Source organism: Furipterus horrens, unplaced genomic scaffold (assembly GCF_987537825.1).
Source record: "Furipterus horrens unplaced genomic scaffold, mFurHor1.1.pri manual_scaffold_4, whole genome shotgun sequence".
NCBI lineage: Eukaryota > Metazoa > Chordata > Mammalia > Chiroptera > Furipteridae > Furipterus > Furipterus horrens.
Window position 1 is genome coordinate 79,626,102 of NW_028327174.1, and position 18,022 is coordinate 79,644,123.

The 18,022-nt window shown below is 34.2% G+C and overlaps 1 protein-coding gene across 4 annotated transcripts in view; it reads left to right on the forward strand.

The window, feature by feature from the left end:
- The window catches only part of TMTC2 (transmembrane O-mannosyltransferase targeting cadherins 2), a 396,110-nt gene that overhangs the window by 215,612 nt on the left and 162,476 nt on the right, over window positions 1-18,022 (forward strand). For all 4 annotated transcript variants that reach the window (XM_090273677.1, XM_090273679.1, XM_090273680.1 and 1 more), the window contains exon 4: window positions 8,496-8,610. In XM_090273677.1, the coding sequence (XP_090129803.1) occupies window positions 8,496-8,610 (115 nt within the window). The remainder of the gene's footprint in view (window positions 1-8,495; window positions 8,611-18,022) is intronic.

Sequence of the window (18,022 nt, forward strand, 5' to 3'; positions counted from 1 at the left end):
GACATAGCTTTTAGCTCTGTTGTCTTTTTTGTGACACTTTAATTCTCTGACTACCAGTTCCTCACCTAATACCTATTAGACTAATTTCATTTGTTGTGAGGAGTAAAATAGCAAATATGTACACAAAACTTAGCCTAAAAACAGGTCTTTAATCTAAATATAAATAAATCTGATCAGATACATTAGGCACTCCTGTGTTAATTTTCTTTTGCAGCTGGTCTGGCCCGGATAACTGGTAGTTTTAATTTTTAACCCTTTTTGATGGTAACATTCTTATTTCAAGCAAGTAACTCAAAGTTGGATAAAACAAAGTTTAGTATTTATCACCTTATTTAGTGCAGCCAAATGCTTCAACTTTGCTAGCTTTTACATAGAACTTAAGATTTTGATACAGACACTAAAGGTGTTTATTAAAGTTTTTAGGTAAAAATAAATTAAAGCTGGAGGCAAAAATCAATGATGAGAGTCCTTCCCAATTTTGGTAGCTATGTTCAGTGCACTAGTGAAGTGCAAATGCTGATACAATAATCCAAAGAGACATAATTGCTTATGTAGGCCTGAATTTTATGTAGCTGAATTTTAAATAATATTAAGAAAAACATCATTTTAACTAATTTTTAAGAGCAATGTACGACCAAATCATAAGAAGATTATTTTAACTCTTCTAATAAATTAACATACATACTATCTTTAAACTTTTACATAAAGTAAAATACTTGAAATATATTACTCAAATCACCCTGCATTAATCTCGTAAACTATATCAGAGATATAAAATTGTGGCTGTTATTTCAGAGTAAGTTTGTCTTTGCTCTATGAACTTGGAACTACTGTGTATTTGAATAAGGGCTTTGAAAAAAAATGGAGGTATCTATTGCTATAGTTCGCTTATTATTTCTAGGAGAAGCTCACATTTGATTTTCTCTTCAGAACAACTTTAGCAAGATGGGAGTATTTAATTGCTTTTTCTGTCTTTCAAATAACATAAAACAAACTGTAGCAGACTGTGGACTAAGTACAAGAGGAGCTTTCTTTGTGAATTAAGGTCACATTTCTTATAAGTGGATACGTTTTAGAAGCAATGGAGTATCAGTGTGAAGGGCCCTTGAGATATAAAAATTATTACTGCTTCTGTGCTTTCTGATTTTTTAACAGAACAATTTTGTTTTATTTTTGAAAGTAAAATAACTTCACAGATCAGATTATCTAAAGCTTTTCCAGCAATATATGGTAGCACCTGTTTGCCTTCCCTTAATATAATCATCATACATATTTAATTATAGGAAATCATATTAAGCCATGTACTTGTTAAGCTGTGCTTATTACATTTCTGTCACATGTAAGGCATCTTCAGGGTACGTAGATGACCTTAAAATACCTAAGTCTCAAGCATCTTTGAGCAACAACCATTTGTTTACACAGGTTACACAAGATGTTCTGTTTCCATTGAGTTAACTGGAAAATTGGACATTGAAAGTTAAATTACCAAAGAAATGTAAAACACTTAGTATATTGTTTGCCATTAATTTTTCTCTGGTATGGAAAATACATTATGTAAAAATTAATACCAGATAATTTTATTTTGTTGTTTCTGGAGCTTTTTACCGCTACCAGTTCTGAGATGACTTATTTGGATGATATAGATGACTTATTTTGTTTTCATATTATACTTCAGTCCCTCAATTAAACATGTGAAATCTTATTATAATATGCTATACTACTTTGTATTCAATCACAACATGGAGAGAGTGAGGTATCCCCACCTCTAATTGCCTGGAGACAGATCTGAATCTCCCTTGTCATTAACTTCACTACTAAATTAGTTAACCTCAGTTTTCTCATCAATGAAATGGGTATAGAAATATACCTCAAAAGTTTCTATTAGTTTAAATAAATTCTGGACTCTGTCAGCAAATAATTAGTTTTAAGTAGATGAAAAAAAAACCACTAATATGGTTTTTATTATCATTTTATATATATATATATATATATATATATATATATATATATATATGGCTTCTCCACCTGCCCTGTCCTCCAACCCCATATAAGAGCAACTTCTTATACTACTCATTTTGTAAAACACCAGAAATAAAATGAGTACTCTGAATATTTTGAAATACTATGGGGAAAAACTTATAAAAGTTACATTAAGATTTTAAAATAAATAATTATTTTTTAAACTTTAATTACTTTATTATATTATCTCCAGTTAAAAGTGTGAATTGAATTCATCTGTCACAGTTGTCTGTTAAAATACAAACCTTAAAAAGAGAGGTACTTTTTTAGGCTTCATCAGAATTTCTTGGAAGAATATTGAGAATTTTATTTCAATAAAACTGTACTTATAAAAATCACCACATGAAATGAACACATCAATAAAATATATGGGCCTAAAAATGTTAAAAATGTAAATGACATTATATATTAATGAAAATACAAGATCTTTTAAGTTCTGTTGGTCCAAAGTATAATTGCCAAGTGAAAACTTGAAGATAATCCCAAACATCTGTTTTGAATTGTCTTAGTAAAAGAAAAAGTTTAGTGACTGTTAAGACCCTTTATTCCTTAAGTAGGATATAGGATAACTCCATCTGTATTTTAAAAGAATGTTGGGGTGAGACCTTAATTTTTCTTTTCCCCATCTTTTCTCTTCTCCCTTCCTCTATACTTGAGCCCAGTTGCATAGTGTTGGATTGGAGTCTTCTGTTCGTGACCTGTTTTCAGGATGATCCCTGCAAATTTCCTCTCTGTTATTCATGTATTTATTTGTTTTTTATCTCTATTGTTAACTTCATTTTCCCTTTGCACCATAGGCAGCTGCTTTAATGCACCCTTCAATTGTAATATACTCTTGTAAAATATGTAGTGATCTTGTGAGTGGGAAAGAATTTTTAGTATTTATAACTGATATTGTGACACAAAATGCATCCAGTATTTTCTCTTTGTAGGCTTTTTCAGGTCCAGTCGTTTTACAGTGTTTACAGGGAATTTGTTGCTGCATCAAAATCCATAAAGTTTATGTCCCATGTGATACTCCCATAGTGGATGGTCAGTTACTCACTAACAACCAAAACTAAGTTTAACACCTTCTGTGTGTTCTCCTAGGTGAGAATTTCTCTGGGAGTGGGATTTCTGGTCAGGGTTTAACCTTGACTTAGTTACTGACCAGGACTTGTATTTATCCAGTTTTTAAATTTTTGACAATCTGAGTATAAAGTATATTTTGTTATAATTTACATTTATATGGGTTACTAATAAATTCTAGTATTAGTTAACATGCTTGGAATTTATTTTGTTTTTCCTTTTTATAGATTACTGATCATATCCTTTGCCCATTTTTTTTCTATTGGATTTATTTTTAGTTGTTGTAGTAGCTTTGCTAGGAGTTCCTTTTATTTTTTTAATAACAGTCCCTCATCTGTTCAGATATTTGAATTATGTTTACCTAGTGCATTATGTGTTTTTAACTTTGCTTATAATATCCTTCAGTGAATAGACGTTCTTAATTCTGAGGTACTCAAATTCATTAGTTTTTACCTTTTTTGCTATATTTGGAAGTTGTTTTAAAACATCCCTTTCCCTTCCATAGAGCTATTCTCCAACATATTCTTCTGTTAGCTTTACCTTTTCATATTTAACTTATAAATCTATCTTGAGTTCCCCTTTTTGTATGGTGAATGTGGTATGCAAATCCAGTTTTACTTTTCCTCATACATTATGTTTAGAAAAGAATTTTGAGTTCCTTAATAAATGGTGCTAAAATATTTATTGGTATTTCATAGAACTTACAGATTAATATTGGGAGAAGTGACATCTTTATAATGTTAAATTGTTCCATTTATAATCCTTGGACTATTCTCCCATATTTTTCAAATTTGGGTTTGCATACATTCAGGTATATTTAAGAATTCAGACCTGACATGACACAAAAAAGTTGACATGATTAATGTAATCAAATTTGTCAAAAGAAAAACATAGCTACAGTGATTAATTCTGTAAGTTAATTATGTGGATGTGAAATCATCACATTAGCCCATTTAAGGTGTATTTTTTGTGGTCCACTTCAATGTATTTCCTTTTAAACTGGAATATAGATGCATTAGCTAGATTTTAAATGGTTCCTCGGTTCAATAGTGATTTTCACTTTTTGTTTTAACTTTGGAACATGATAAATGAACAGCTTTAATGAAAAAAATTACTGTTTGACTACTAATGAGGTTTCTATTAGGTCATATTGTTTAGGATACTTTTATATTTTTTAAATTAATCTTTATGTTAGATCGAGTTTTGGTAGCATTGTTGCAAAAATCAATCACATTGAAATTTGAAAATATGGGAATAATGACAGCAATTTTTATGCCAGAAAAATGTGTGTGATGGTTTTAGGCTTAGTTTTAGCTGCTCTTTAAAACCTAAAATATATTTTTATTAACACTGTATTGAAGAAAATTACCTAAGGAAGAAGGGATTTTGAAATGGAATTTCTTTCATATTTGAGTATGATGAAATCCTTGATGTCAGTGTCCTTTAATCAAAGACCACCACCTATAGTAAATAGGGTGGCTTAATTACTCCTTTTTCAGTGAGGGCACTACACCAAGGGAACCCCGTAGTATGTCTTTATATATCTTACAGGATTTCAACTTTGGTTGGGTGACTTGGGAGAAATTCTAAAGATGGAAGTGTGTCCTTTAGATTGGATGCTGAGGCTGTTCTATGACTGGACAAATAAACATTTTTAGCAAGAGAGGGGGATGTTTGGTGTTTGGTGAATTGTTATTCAGTAATTCTTTTTTCTTCATGTTTAGTAAAATTGTGAAGCATTCTTGCTTTTTTTCATTTATCATGGCCTCAGAGTATTCTGATCTCAAGCTGGTGTTCTATAACATTGTCATGTCCTACCCTCCCTTTGTCCCAGCCTGTCCCCTTCTTCCCTCCTCTCTGTCCCTCTCACCCTCCTTTCCTTCCTCTCTCATCTGGAAGTAATTAACATTGTTTTTAAAATATTTGTTTAATAGAGAAATTTTCTTTCTCTTTTCCCAGTCACCTAGGACAGTGGCTTAATCATAAAGATACGAAAGATTTTATTAGGACAAAAAACCAAGAATGTTAGTTTTACCTTGTAGCTTTGCCACAGATAATCTTGTCAGTGATTTTTAGTTTCTTAATTTATTCTCACTTTGAATTAACCATCTCCTCTGCTGCCATAATCTGGAAGCCTCGATAATCTTGCACTCTGCATTCACTGCAGCTACCTTGGGCTGGCGTCTCTGCTCTTGCTCCCATTCCCTTGTAGTATTTCCTCCACAGAGGAGGCAGAGCAATCTTTTCAAAAGTTTTCAGTCCTTTCACAAAACTCTTCTCTGAAATTCCCCACTGTGAGGACAATAGAGTGTCAGGCTCCCTCACCCAGGATGCCCAGGCATGGGCTGCTTAGAGATAATAATTAGATTCTCATGTGCAACACATTCGTACTTATGTAAGCATTGATGTCATCTTTTTTGCTAGTAGCCGGCTTTGTCTATGCACACTATTTAAGAGGCAGAACCCCCCTGGGAGTGTGGCGGTGAGTGACGGGAGTGTTGTGCCCGAGCGGTGAGGTTTGCGCGGCAAGCAGCTGGAGCGTGATTGGCGGCCAGCTGGTGGTCCAGCGCACGCCCCCGGCAGAGGGCACACATAAATGCTGTAATATCTTCAATAAAGGAATGTCAGAGATTCCAACCTTGCCTCGCATATTCTTCCGATTGCCGAACAAGAAGAATCTGCCTTGGTTCCGTGACACCCACCGTCCATTGCGAATAAAATAATTCTCAGACTTATGGCTTACCAGATCCTGAAGGACCCCCGCTTACCTTTGCAACTTTATCACACCTTTCCCTTTCATCTGTGGCCACTCACCTGGCTGGTCTTTTTGTTCTTGCAAATGATCAGATTCATTCTTGTTCTAGATCCTTTGCTCTTTTCTAGAATTGCCAGTCTTTACAAGGCTGGCTCCTTGTCTTTATTCCTTAGAGGGCAAACCCATTTCCCTATTTGTAACTTATCCATATCTAAATTAGCCTCACACACTGCCCTATTTCGTTTTATGTTATTTATAACACTTAATTCATTTATTCTATGGGTGGTCCTCCCTTTCACATCCCACTTCACTCCCCACTTCACAAGTAAGCTCTGAGTGGGTGGAAACTGTGTGTCTGTACCTTTCTACGTGCCCAGCTCCTAAGGACATACCTGGCACAGAATAGGTGCTTAACAGATATCTGTTTAGTAAAGGGATACATTTATGAATGAATAAATGGACAAACAACCAAATGAATGAACGTATATTTTAGACATAACTATATGTCTGTTGACTATTAACAAGTGAAACACTTTTTAGTTTAATTTTTAATTGAGACAGTACATGGAAGAAAATGTCAATCTGTTTCTCCTGATATATGCCTTAAAATATTTAAGGTAATTTCTTGCTTTAATGTTCTTTTGATCACCTATGGTCTAAGACTATGGGTTAGATGGGATAGCATCATAATGATGTTTTCCTGTTGCATAAAATAATATGTGGGTGCATTTCTCTGGATCAATTCCAATTTAAGTATATTTTCATTTACTAATGTCGCATCAGATAAGAATGGTGGGGAGAGGTGAGGTGGGTTGAAAAATAGCCTGGGTAGTAGAAGTTTCCATAGAGTCCTACTTTATCAATTTGGGAGGAGGGTACATATAAAATATGCTTGGTGTTATGCTATTAAGTTTGAAGATAATTATAATTTATTTTTCTGTTTGTTTTCTCTACTTTATATTTCTTGTTTTTGCATTTGGCATTTGAATTTGACAATAATTTGAAGTAACTCTTTTATCTTTCAAGTTAAGGATTCAATTTTCTGTGGACTCATAATACCAAGGCCTTATTCATAGTGTGTTAATGTTGTTGTTTTGCAGTGAAAGACGAAATGTGGTATGAAAATGTTAGGTGGAAGGTGGAAAAAGTTTGAAAGCAACCAGCCTTGGTTTGGATTCCCTCCTCTAATTAATACTCCAGTATTAACTTGACAAGTTTTTAGTGCCTTTGAGTCTCATCCACAGAGTGAGCATAATATTTACGTACAAAACCGTGTTGAGAATTGAGCTGATGTAGTGCAGTGCGTGGCATGATTAGGGTTTGGACGATTGTAAGTCCAGTGCTTTTTCTCTTTTCTTCCATCAGCAACAAAAGAAGGTAGTAAATGATTTATTATTTCATATACATAATATAAAGGCATAAAGTGTGTAATATTGACATTTCTGTAATCAGTGCTTGACACTGTAAATTGCAAAGAGCATCAGTCACAATATTAATGATAATAGAAAATATTTATTGAGTGTTTGTCATGTGTCAGACACTGTTTTATATATTCTACATATATTAACTAATGCAATATTCATCACAAAGCCCATGAGATACCAATTATATTTCCTGTTTGTAAGCTGAGGCACAAAATATTAAATTATAGGACAAGATCCTACTTTTTAATTCATTAAAAAATTGTTATTTTAAACCCCCTTTTATTCTTTAGGTAGAGACAGTAATCACCCAAATAAATGTATCTTGAGACAAATTTCTCCATCCCCATCTTCTAGCTAGGAGGGACACTGGTTTTAGGGCTTGACACCCCATCTCTTTCTTTGTGAGAAGGAAAGAAGAGAAGCAGTTTGAGGGATAGCTCTGCTCGCAGAGATCAAAACCATTTTCCTATTTGTAAGATATTTATGTCTAAATTAGCCTGGAGTAGCTGTTGATATTGTGACTTTTATTCTTTTTAATGTTGAGAAATCATGGTTATTTGGGGTAAAAAATAAAGAGCCCACAGAATACAGTTTTTTTAAACAGGATTATATGTGGACATCTACTGAGATACTGATTTTCACCCACAAGTAATTTGTTGTTAGCCAGAAAGGGATAGAGAACATTGTATCTGAATAAGCCATTTATACTTAACTGTTTTTAGAAGCATGTTTTACTGATATGTTCCAATGCCTGCTAAGCCTCTTTATAGTTTTGATCTTGTTTAGTTATCTTGCTTTTCATCCCGGTTCTTCTGTGTCATTTACCAGTTTTAAAAATATTTCAATGAAATCTTTGTCTATTTTAATGTGATTTCTTGTAGTTTCTGGTTCAGTAACATACAGTGATTTCAGGCCATGAGACCCCTACTGGAATTGAAAGACTATGAAGTCTTTGTAGGTGATCATAAGATAACATTGTTCTTGGCCTTATGATGAACTGTATATGTGTATTGGCTTTGAGACATAATAATAACTTTAATTTTTTTTTAGACTTTGGTTATAGTTAATCTGGTATGATGAAATGTTAGAGTATAAAGGAAATAAATTTTTCATCCTTAAAATATTTTATGAAGGTTTGCTCTCCCCATAGTACTTCCTGATGGCCTGATACTGTGTCACATATAATTGGATTGATACTCAGCCTGAATACTTCTTTCTCTTCTTGGCAGCATGGGGTAACCTTGGAAATGTTCTGAAGAGTCAGAGCAAAATTTCTGAAGCTGAAAGCGCCTATAGAAATGCTTTATACTACCGAAGCAACATGGCTGATATGCTTTATAATTTGTGAGTATGCATTGCTTTCTCTGGTTTGGTTCATCTTTGAAACCCACAGTGACAGGGACTATTGATTTAACTGCTGCAAATGGAGATGGTGATAGCTGTTCTTCTGAAATAGTCTTTTCATTAATCATGCCTCAGAGACCAGTGGGTGGATGGTATTTGCGATTTCTTTGTTGTGAGCCACTTCTTCGATATTCATGTGTATTAATGTGGCATGGCTGATTTTTTTTGAAGTACTATGCCATATAACAAAAATTGGTTTAAATGCTTTTAGTTCTTTTTAAGTTCGTTCAGTTAATACTTAGATGGATTCATAAAAACAACCTGCTATATTTGATACTTTATATAATTGATATCTTGATTATTAGTAATGATTGATTTTGTCCTCTATTAAAATTGCTTGTTTTCAAATATATGCAGAACATGTATTAAACCTGGGGAGTTAGTGAGTAAGATGATGGCTCTTCTTTTTTTTAGCCCCCTCTCCAAAAGCACTAATAACTAGGTCAGGATAATTTGGGATAATTGGATAATTTACTGTACTGTACTTGTGTACATTGGATTAGAAAACTCCCTAGGGGGAAAATTGGTTTAATTCTTTGAATGAAAAGTCCCTGCGGAGTACATGTGAGTGGATACATGCAAAGGAACCAAAATCCGTTTTTTTTGGTCTCTTATAATTATGGCACTCTTTTGTTTGTAAGTAATAGACACCTAGTCTAAACTTCCTTTAACACGAAAGAGATTTTATTAGCTCACATAACTGAAAATTCCTGGTGTTAACTGGATATGGCCCAGTTAGATCTAGGTGCTTTATTTTGTTGTATGTAAGAGTTTGTCTCCAGTTTGTAGCTCTGGTTTCCTCTGTGTTCACTTCATTCTCTGTGGAACTCTGTCTATCTCAATGGGAAAGATGATTCCTGCACCTTTTCACATATAACATCCTGACTCCTTGATCTCAGAAGAAATTATCTTGGTGTCTCTGTTGATCCTGGGAAAAGGTCTTAATTGATCCTTCTGAGGTCATGTGTCCTCTCTTGGATGAGCAGTGTGGCAGGGGCTCTAAGACACCTCTGTTGGCAGTGTCACCAAAGTTGTGATGGAATGGAATGGAGGACCAATTCTCTGTAGGAAGGGACCAAAGTAAGATGTCTACCACTGTGCTTAGTGAAAACTATGGAATATTCACAGTATCAAACTAATCTGTCAGCTTTCATTTTAGTATGTATTTATGCCCTGGCTACATCTAAGTCTTCTGTACTGTATAAATCTGTAAGCACAGGTAAAAATAAAATAAAAATAAAAATATTTTAAAATATTTAACAGAAAGCAGACACCGTAAGCTTATTAATTTCCCGTTTATTTAGCTTATTTTTAATCTCCTAGACTTTAACACTAGGATCTCAATCTCACAGCCTGTGGTCTAAATTAAGTCAACATGTGTTTTGTGTTGACCTGCACAGATTTAATATTCTCTTTTTAACCTGGAATGCCTTCAGATGGAGCACATTGTCTCCAGTAGACACAACTCCTGATATTCCCTGCTGTGTTTCTTGCTTCACTAAATATATTACCATCCTTTTCCCTGAAATAATTTGAGTTTATATCTTTTTTTTTTACTGGAATGAATATATTTATATACTCCTACAAAGTCTTTTCCCACAGACCTTTTGCTCTAAATAATGTGATTTACTATATTATTGATTAATAGAATTTTTATTTTATGAGAAAAAGTTTATCAGTTGATAAATTTACACAAATGCTCCTTTTTTTTTGTATCTGAGTGTAATGTTGTCAAAAGGGTCTCTTGCCTTGAAATATGGGATGTGAGTTTTCTTCTGGTGCTCAGCCTTCATACATTTTGGAGGAGAAAGTAAGCTGACCAACCAGGACCTCTTTATTGAACTTGTTTTTCTCTGTCTCATCCAGAGTTATCTACCACTTGTTGACACCTTTTGGATAAGGGTTGAAAGAAAAACAAAATGTGTCTGTCTGATCTTATTCTTTTCTGAGAAGAGAAATTTATTCTATTAGAGAAATTCAATTTACATGTAATCTAAAAGCTGTATTTTAATAAAACCCCCTGTCTGGATACATATATAAACTATGAAAACATACTAATATATCCCCAAACCCTAATGAAAAATCTTGCTGGAGAGATGATTGTTAACAAGATCAGTTTTTTTCCCCCCATTAATTGTGGGAAACTTAGATATGTCATAAATGCCATAGATAGCTCCAAAATATTTTCACTAATATGACAGTCTTTTTTTTTTTTTAACTTCATTTAATTGCTAGCTCAAAAGGAAAGGCTTAAATTTCACAAGAAATTTTGGCAGTTATTTCAGTGTATTAGATTATATAACCTATGTGGTTGACAGAAATCTGGTACTCAATAATTATATTTCAAAATAGGGAATTTTTCAATTATTTTAAATCAAATATCCATAAAATATACTAAGACAAGTCTTTTACATATGTGGTATCATATGTCCTTGGAACAAACGTTCTCTCTTCTATTTATTTACATAGGTAGGGGGAAAAAGTTTTCCCAAAGATAATTTAGAGAATGTTTGAAAGAAAATTTCTTTTCTTTTGAGATGTATATGCTATTTTTATTATATAATTATCTCTGATATATAGAAATTCTTCCTTATTCTATTTCAAAACAAGAAAGAAAATGAATTGGCTTTCCTCAGCCTTAACAAGTAAGTAAATTTAACCTGATGATGGTCCTTTGTGGTGGTAGCAGGTTTTAATTACTTTTCATATCATCATTTATAGTTACATCCCCTAAAGATGTTTTAGGACCAAAGCCTGAAACTAATGAACACATATTAGTTGCCCGAAATACTCATTCACTAATGAATTTCAGAAGCTTTGGGGAATTCTAAAGTGTTAAATCCTCTACTTGACTTTTAATCACTAACCTAGATTTTTAAAATTAATTCAGTGATAATAAAACTACTTCTTTGTAAATGGTTAAAAATCTTCACCAAGGAGTATATACAGAGGGTCCAGAGGCATATGAAAAAATGCTCAACATCACTAGCCATCAGAGAGATGCAAATAAAAACCACAATGAGATACCACTTTACACCAGTCAGAATGGCCATCATCAACAAATCAACAAACAACAAGTGCTGGCGAGGATGTGGAGAAATGGGAACCCTAGTGCACTGCTGGTGGGAATGCAGACTGGTGCAGCCACTATGGAAAACAGTATGGAATTACCTCAGAAAACTAAAAATGGAACTGCCTTTTGAACCAGCGACTCCACTACTAGGATTATATCTGAAGAATCTTGAAACACCAATTCAAAAGAACTTATGCACCCCTATGTTCATTGCAGCACTGTTTACAATAGCCAAGTGCTGGAAACTACCCAAGTGCCCATCTGTAGATGAGTGGATTAAAAAACTGTGGTACATTTACACAATGGAATACTATGCAGCAGAAAGAAAGAAGGAACTCCTGCCATTTGCAGCAACGTGGATGGAACTAGAGAGAATTATGCTTAGCGAAATAAGACAAGCAATGAAAGAAAAATACCATATGCTATCACCCAATACAGGAGACTAATGAACAACACAAATAAATGAACAAAATTGAAAAAGAAACAGAGAAACAGCTATCAGGGGGGAGGGAGGGAAGGGAGTAAGTAGGGGAAGGGTTTAGCAAAGGAACTAATATGAATAACCCATGAATATGGACAACGGGGTCGGGATGGACTGAGGTAGAAGGGGTGGGCTGGGTGGGGGGTAGCAATGAGGGAAAAAGTGGGACAATTGTAACAGAAAAACAATAAAAATAAAATTAAAAAAAATCTTCATATTGTTAGTAATTTTTATTATGGCAATAATCTGGAGATACATATCATTATATAACCTCAAAACAATAATTACTGAGGAGAGGTCCATAATTGCTGGCCAGCCATGGGATGCTTCTAGGAGGTCAGAGATAATTCTTAAATTAATCCTTGTATATTTATTCTTATATTTAAATTCTTTTAAAGTATGACTAACACATTTACATAGCATACCTTAATATTGTTCTATGTGAGGAAAGAGAAAAAGGTGATTTGGAAAAATATTAAGCAGTAGTATAAATGATATTTGAAGTTAGGTAACATTGCCTTATAAGGTTTTTAAACTTTGAGAACAGTTTTTTGCAGGATTGATATCAAGTTATATATTACAGATGCATATAAATTATGTTTCCTGTTTATAAAATGATGGTGTAATATTGTATATATTCTTGATAGCAATTACTTGAATTCCTTATATGCACCAAGTGCTCCTCTTAGTTCTTTAAAAGTTATCACAGTTTGCCTTCAAATGAAGCCTACAAAGTGAGGAAAATGAAACTGAGAGGCAATTTGTCTAAGGTCAGACAAATAGTAGAGGAGCCAGAATTTATTTAACTTAAGATGTTTTAACTCTATATCCAAACAACCATATTTCTGCAGACTAAATAAAGGGTGTGGGGAAAACACCCTCAATATATACCTTTCAAATTTAGGAGAAAAGTTCATTCAAATAACCTTTACATGTAGAAATAAAATACTTGGAATTAAATCTAATAGAGAGTATAAGTTGATTTTTTATGTCAGTTACTGAGTTTACTGAACTCATTATATAGAATTGTTTTTGGAAAGGTTATCTGTGGGTTTGTACAACTGAGCCAAGAGTTGCTTTCAAGAAGAAACTACTGCAAAAAGCCTTCTTAATTGTCTAAATTCATTATTTATAAACTGTTTTGATATCACTTCAATCCATACTGATAGGTAGTGGTCTGGAAAAATTTGAAACCCACATTAAAGAATTTTTTTCCACTAAAAACCAAGTTAAGGCATTTTATGAATTCTGTCAAATCTTTGATTGAAGTGATATTTCTTGTGCCTAGTTACACTTTTCACTTACTTCTGTGAAGCTAGATAAAACAGCTAGCAAAAGGTATGATTATATTCATCACCAAAAACCAAAAGAGAATAGCAACAACCCTTAAACACCTCCCAAAATCAAAACAAAACAAAAAGCAAATAAGCAAGAAGAAAATAATAGAATCACAACAAACCAATTAGACATATTAATGTAAATTTTGACATGTCTTAAACTTAATATAGTGAATGCAGTAGCATATTAAACATTAAAGCACCACTATCAGATGGCATTTATTTTTTATTAATGTCATTAATACCATTCCATTATTATATTATTTTAATTTAAAAGGTAAGAAAGGAAAAGTATATGATCATCTCTAGGAATGCCAAGAAGCCTTTTAATCAAATCTGCCTCAGAGAACGTGACTTTTAAATAAACTAGGAATAAGTAAATACTTCTGCAACATAAAGAATATCTATCTAAAGTTAATATTGAAGCACAGTGGTCATTTCCATTCATATTCAGCTTGTTGAGGTGGTGGCAATTTTGTATTGATTATTGTATCTTCCCATACCTGGGGGAGTTCTAACTGTATTTGTTGATTTTATAAATGAATTATGAAATCCATATCAGAGCGGAGAAGATTCCATTTGTCAATGTAAGTGATAAGATTAGTAATAGGTATTATATAACCACATGTTCAGGCTATAAAGAGCCTTCTTGAATTAGCTATCTTAAGAGTTGCATTTTCTTGCAAATTTCAAAAACAAATACATTCTAATTAGGGTTGCTTTGTATAATAGTTTGCTAGGACTGACATAACAAAGTACCACAAGCTAGGTGGCTTAAAACAATAAAACTATATTGTGTCACAGTTCTGGAGTCTAGCCATCTGAAATGAAGGTGTGCTTCCGCCCCAGCCTGTAGAGGAATTCTTCTTTGCTTCTTTGCATGATTTGCAGGCTTTCTCTGGAGTTCCTTGGCTTGCAGCTGTGTAACTCTGATCTCTGCCTTTGTCATCACATAGCATTTTTCCTGTGCTTCTCTTTCTTCACATCTTTTTATGAGGCCACCAGTCGTATTGGATTAGGGACCCACCCATGTTAACTTGACGTTTTACATCTTCAGTGACCCTATTTCCCAGAAAGTTCTGAGGTACTGGGGGTTAGGATTTTAGCATAACCTTTTTTGAAGAGATAATTTAACGAATACCAGCTGCTTTTTGGGAGCTTCTGTTTAGGAGAGAGAGAGCCCTGACAGTGGATTTTAATGTGAGTGGGGTGGGGTAGGGCTTCTTTATGAAGCTAAAATTTTGCACAGCATTTCAACAAGTTTATATATCTCATGATGCCAAGAATTCTGTCCTAGGAGGAACTAACGTAGGAGGATACAACAGTGAAGGAAATGTTGGGTGCAGAGTTGTTACTGTAGATCCAATTCTAATGCTAAATTTGTTCATTCAGGGCCAGGTTTTGAAAAACGCTTGAGAGGTTAAAAGGATCAAAGATTACAGAGTGGAAGTGGCGCTCCCTGATGTGGAGCGGAGCCATTCCTTGAGCTTTTGTTGAAAAGTAGCCGGAGAAACCAGTGAGAAGTGAGGACTGGTGAAAATGAAAGAGAAAGTAGCTGTTGGCTAAATGGCAGCAGTTCAGAACAGGATCTCCCACCAGGTTTTATATGCGTGCGTGTGTGTGTGTGGTGTGTGTATTAGGGACAGAGGAGGGTGTCCAGGGTACACTAGATAAGCAGACCGGTCTCCCAAAGTAGAGAATTCAGGAGAGGTTATCAAACAGCAGTGCCTGGAAGTGATCAGTTTGTCTATTTAATGTAAATGATGCTGAGAGATTTCGGTGAAATTCCACTGGTCTGGGGCCACTAGTGGTCTGGATACACAACTCATCTGGCCCTTCGCTGATTCCTGGAATGAGGCGGGGCAACTTGCATGTACTTACCTACCTGTTTGCATGGCAAGAACACTTTAAACTAGTTATTCCGGATTGTTTAGATTTTACTTTTACAAAATATGCCTGATTCTAAGTTGGTGTTTTGTTTTGTTTTGTTTTGTTTTTTCCTTTCTGGTTTCTAGTTGAAGCTTCTTTCTTGGAGTTTTCCCAACTATATCATATTTTTATTATCTGGGAGGCCTCTACACATACTATTTGTTTGGCCTGCAGTGTTCTCTGCCTTCTTTTCCCCTTCTGATCTGTGCCCACCCTACTCCCCATCCTTTCTGCTTGGCTAATAACTAACCTTCCTTTACATCTCAACTCATATCTTTTCCTGGGAAGAGTTCTTGATACCTCTTCTATTTTCATAGTGAAAGATCGGTACCTCTCCCAGATCTCACCAGAGCGATACTTGGCTCTTTTTAGTCTGAGTGACAATAATATTTCTGATACCATGTCCCTCTTAAATAGAGCAAAATCTCTAGAGCTAGGGGAGGCCTAGAGCTAGGGGAGGCCTAGGTAGCATTCTTTCCCCAGTGCCAACCATAAGGCCAGGCAAATAGGCTTGAAATTTTGTATGCATTGATAAATAAGCTAATAAATGAGTTATATTATAGATGTTTTGATTAATATGCTAGTGAATAAATGAGTTGATTAATAAACCAATGAATAAACTAATGAATGAAAATGCATTAACAAAATTTAAGTTTATTGGACAACAGTCTTGTGTTCTGTCCATTATACCTAGCTGATCTGCTTCTTTTCCAGCTCACATTAATGCCCATGTTTACTTATTTGACTCTTGATATTGATTTATTCTACAACTTTTTTCCATCCTACATGAGGGAGGAGCCCCCCAAAATATAATTTTTTAATAAAAATTTCTGTATTTATTCTTACATGTTTAAACTTCAGTCACCTTCAAAGTACTCTCCATGTGATGCAATACACCTATTGAGACGTTTTTGAATTCATTGCTTTTGCTCAAAACAGTTTTTGAATTCATTGATTTTGACGCCTTTTAGTGTTTCTGCTATTTTTTTATTTCACTGCTTCCACACAAGCAAAATGTTTCCCTTTGAGCACTTTTCTCATCCGGGGAAACAAAAAAGTGTTGTTTGGGGTGAGACTGGGTGAATAGGGAGGGTGGGGCATAGGGGTCATGCTGGTTTTGGTTAAAAACTGCTGAACACTCAGCACAGTGTGGACAGGTGTGCTCGTAAATCACCCGTCATGAAATGGGCAAATGCATTGAGTCTTCAAAAAAATTCACTGAAGCTGAGTGCAGCCTCTCGCAACAAGGCCAGCTCATACACTGATGCAGATGGGTTCCTAGAACACTCACCTAGCGGAGCAAGCCTTACTACAGGAGATTCATCCTCCAAAAGATAATTCCAGGGGTTTTTTGGGTCCCCCCCATCATATTATCTGAAAATAATCACTGTCCAAAAACATCAGATTAGTAAAATTTCCTCACAGAGATCATGGTTACTGTATATATACTGATGTGGAATAGAGCTTCTGGAATATATCATCTAGTGTCATGGATTGAGTTCTCTTTCTCTTTCTCCAAATCTTGGAAATATTTTCTTTATTATAAACATTGAACACAAACTTTTTTTCCAGAATATATAAGAGAAAATAATATGTTACTTAACTGGGAAACCAGCCAAGGGACATTTCAACTAAACAAATTCTGGAATTTCTATTTGTTAACCAGAAGAAAATTAAATAGCAAATAATAAAGCATATTATCCTTTTCTGATTTATTAAATATTTAAATATAGGATGATAAGATGTTTCAGAGTTCTTAAAATATTAATTGCTCTTTTAAAATTCTACTTGAGATATAAGTGGCTATACAATTGACTTTTGTTCATAGAAATATTTAAATTTGCTGTTCAGTAATTTTCAAATCTAATTGTCAGACTTACTGTAATATTAACCATCTCTATGGGCTAAAAATATGTCTAGCCCTTATTGAGAATATTTTTGAAGGTAAAAATTAGTGATTATTAGTGAAACTAGGGCAAATTATGTTTAGTGATTTCATCAACCCTATATATGCATTTGCACATGTAAGTTCTTAAATATATTTTAGCATTGAAATATCCATACTTCAGTTTTGTTCATAATGAAATTTGACCAAGTCTGTCTGATCAAGATTCTTGAATAGATTAAGGCAAAATAATTACTATATATGTCCTGGACGTCTGCAAGATGGTAAAGAGGAAGTCAGAAATGATTTTATGGAGAAGCTGCAATTAGAATACATCCAGGCTAATTTGAAAAAAAAAAAAAAAACACAAGGTGCAACATTTTCTACTGTAGGTCTCATGGAATTAAACATCATATGTGATTATTAGCTAAAATTACAAATTGTATGTGACATGAAAGCTCATCTTACAGCATTCAATAGTATTCATTGAGTTTTTGTAAGTGATCTGAGGGAAGAAATTAGGTTTGTTCAGGTGCCAGGTGCTTAGCTGCCTGAGGTAATCAGTCCCAGTGAGACCTACTCAGATAATGGAAACACACAGATGGATGAGAAATCCCCTGTATAACAGTGTTTTCATGGGGTTTCCT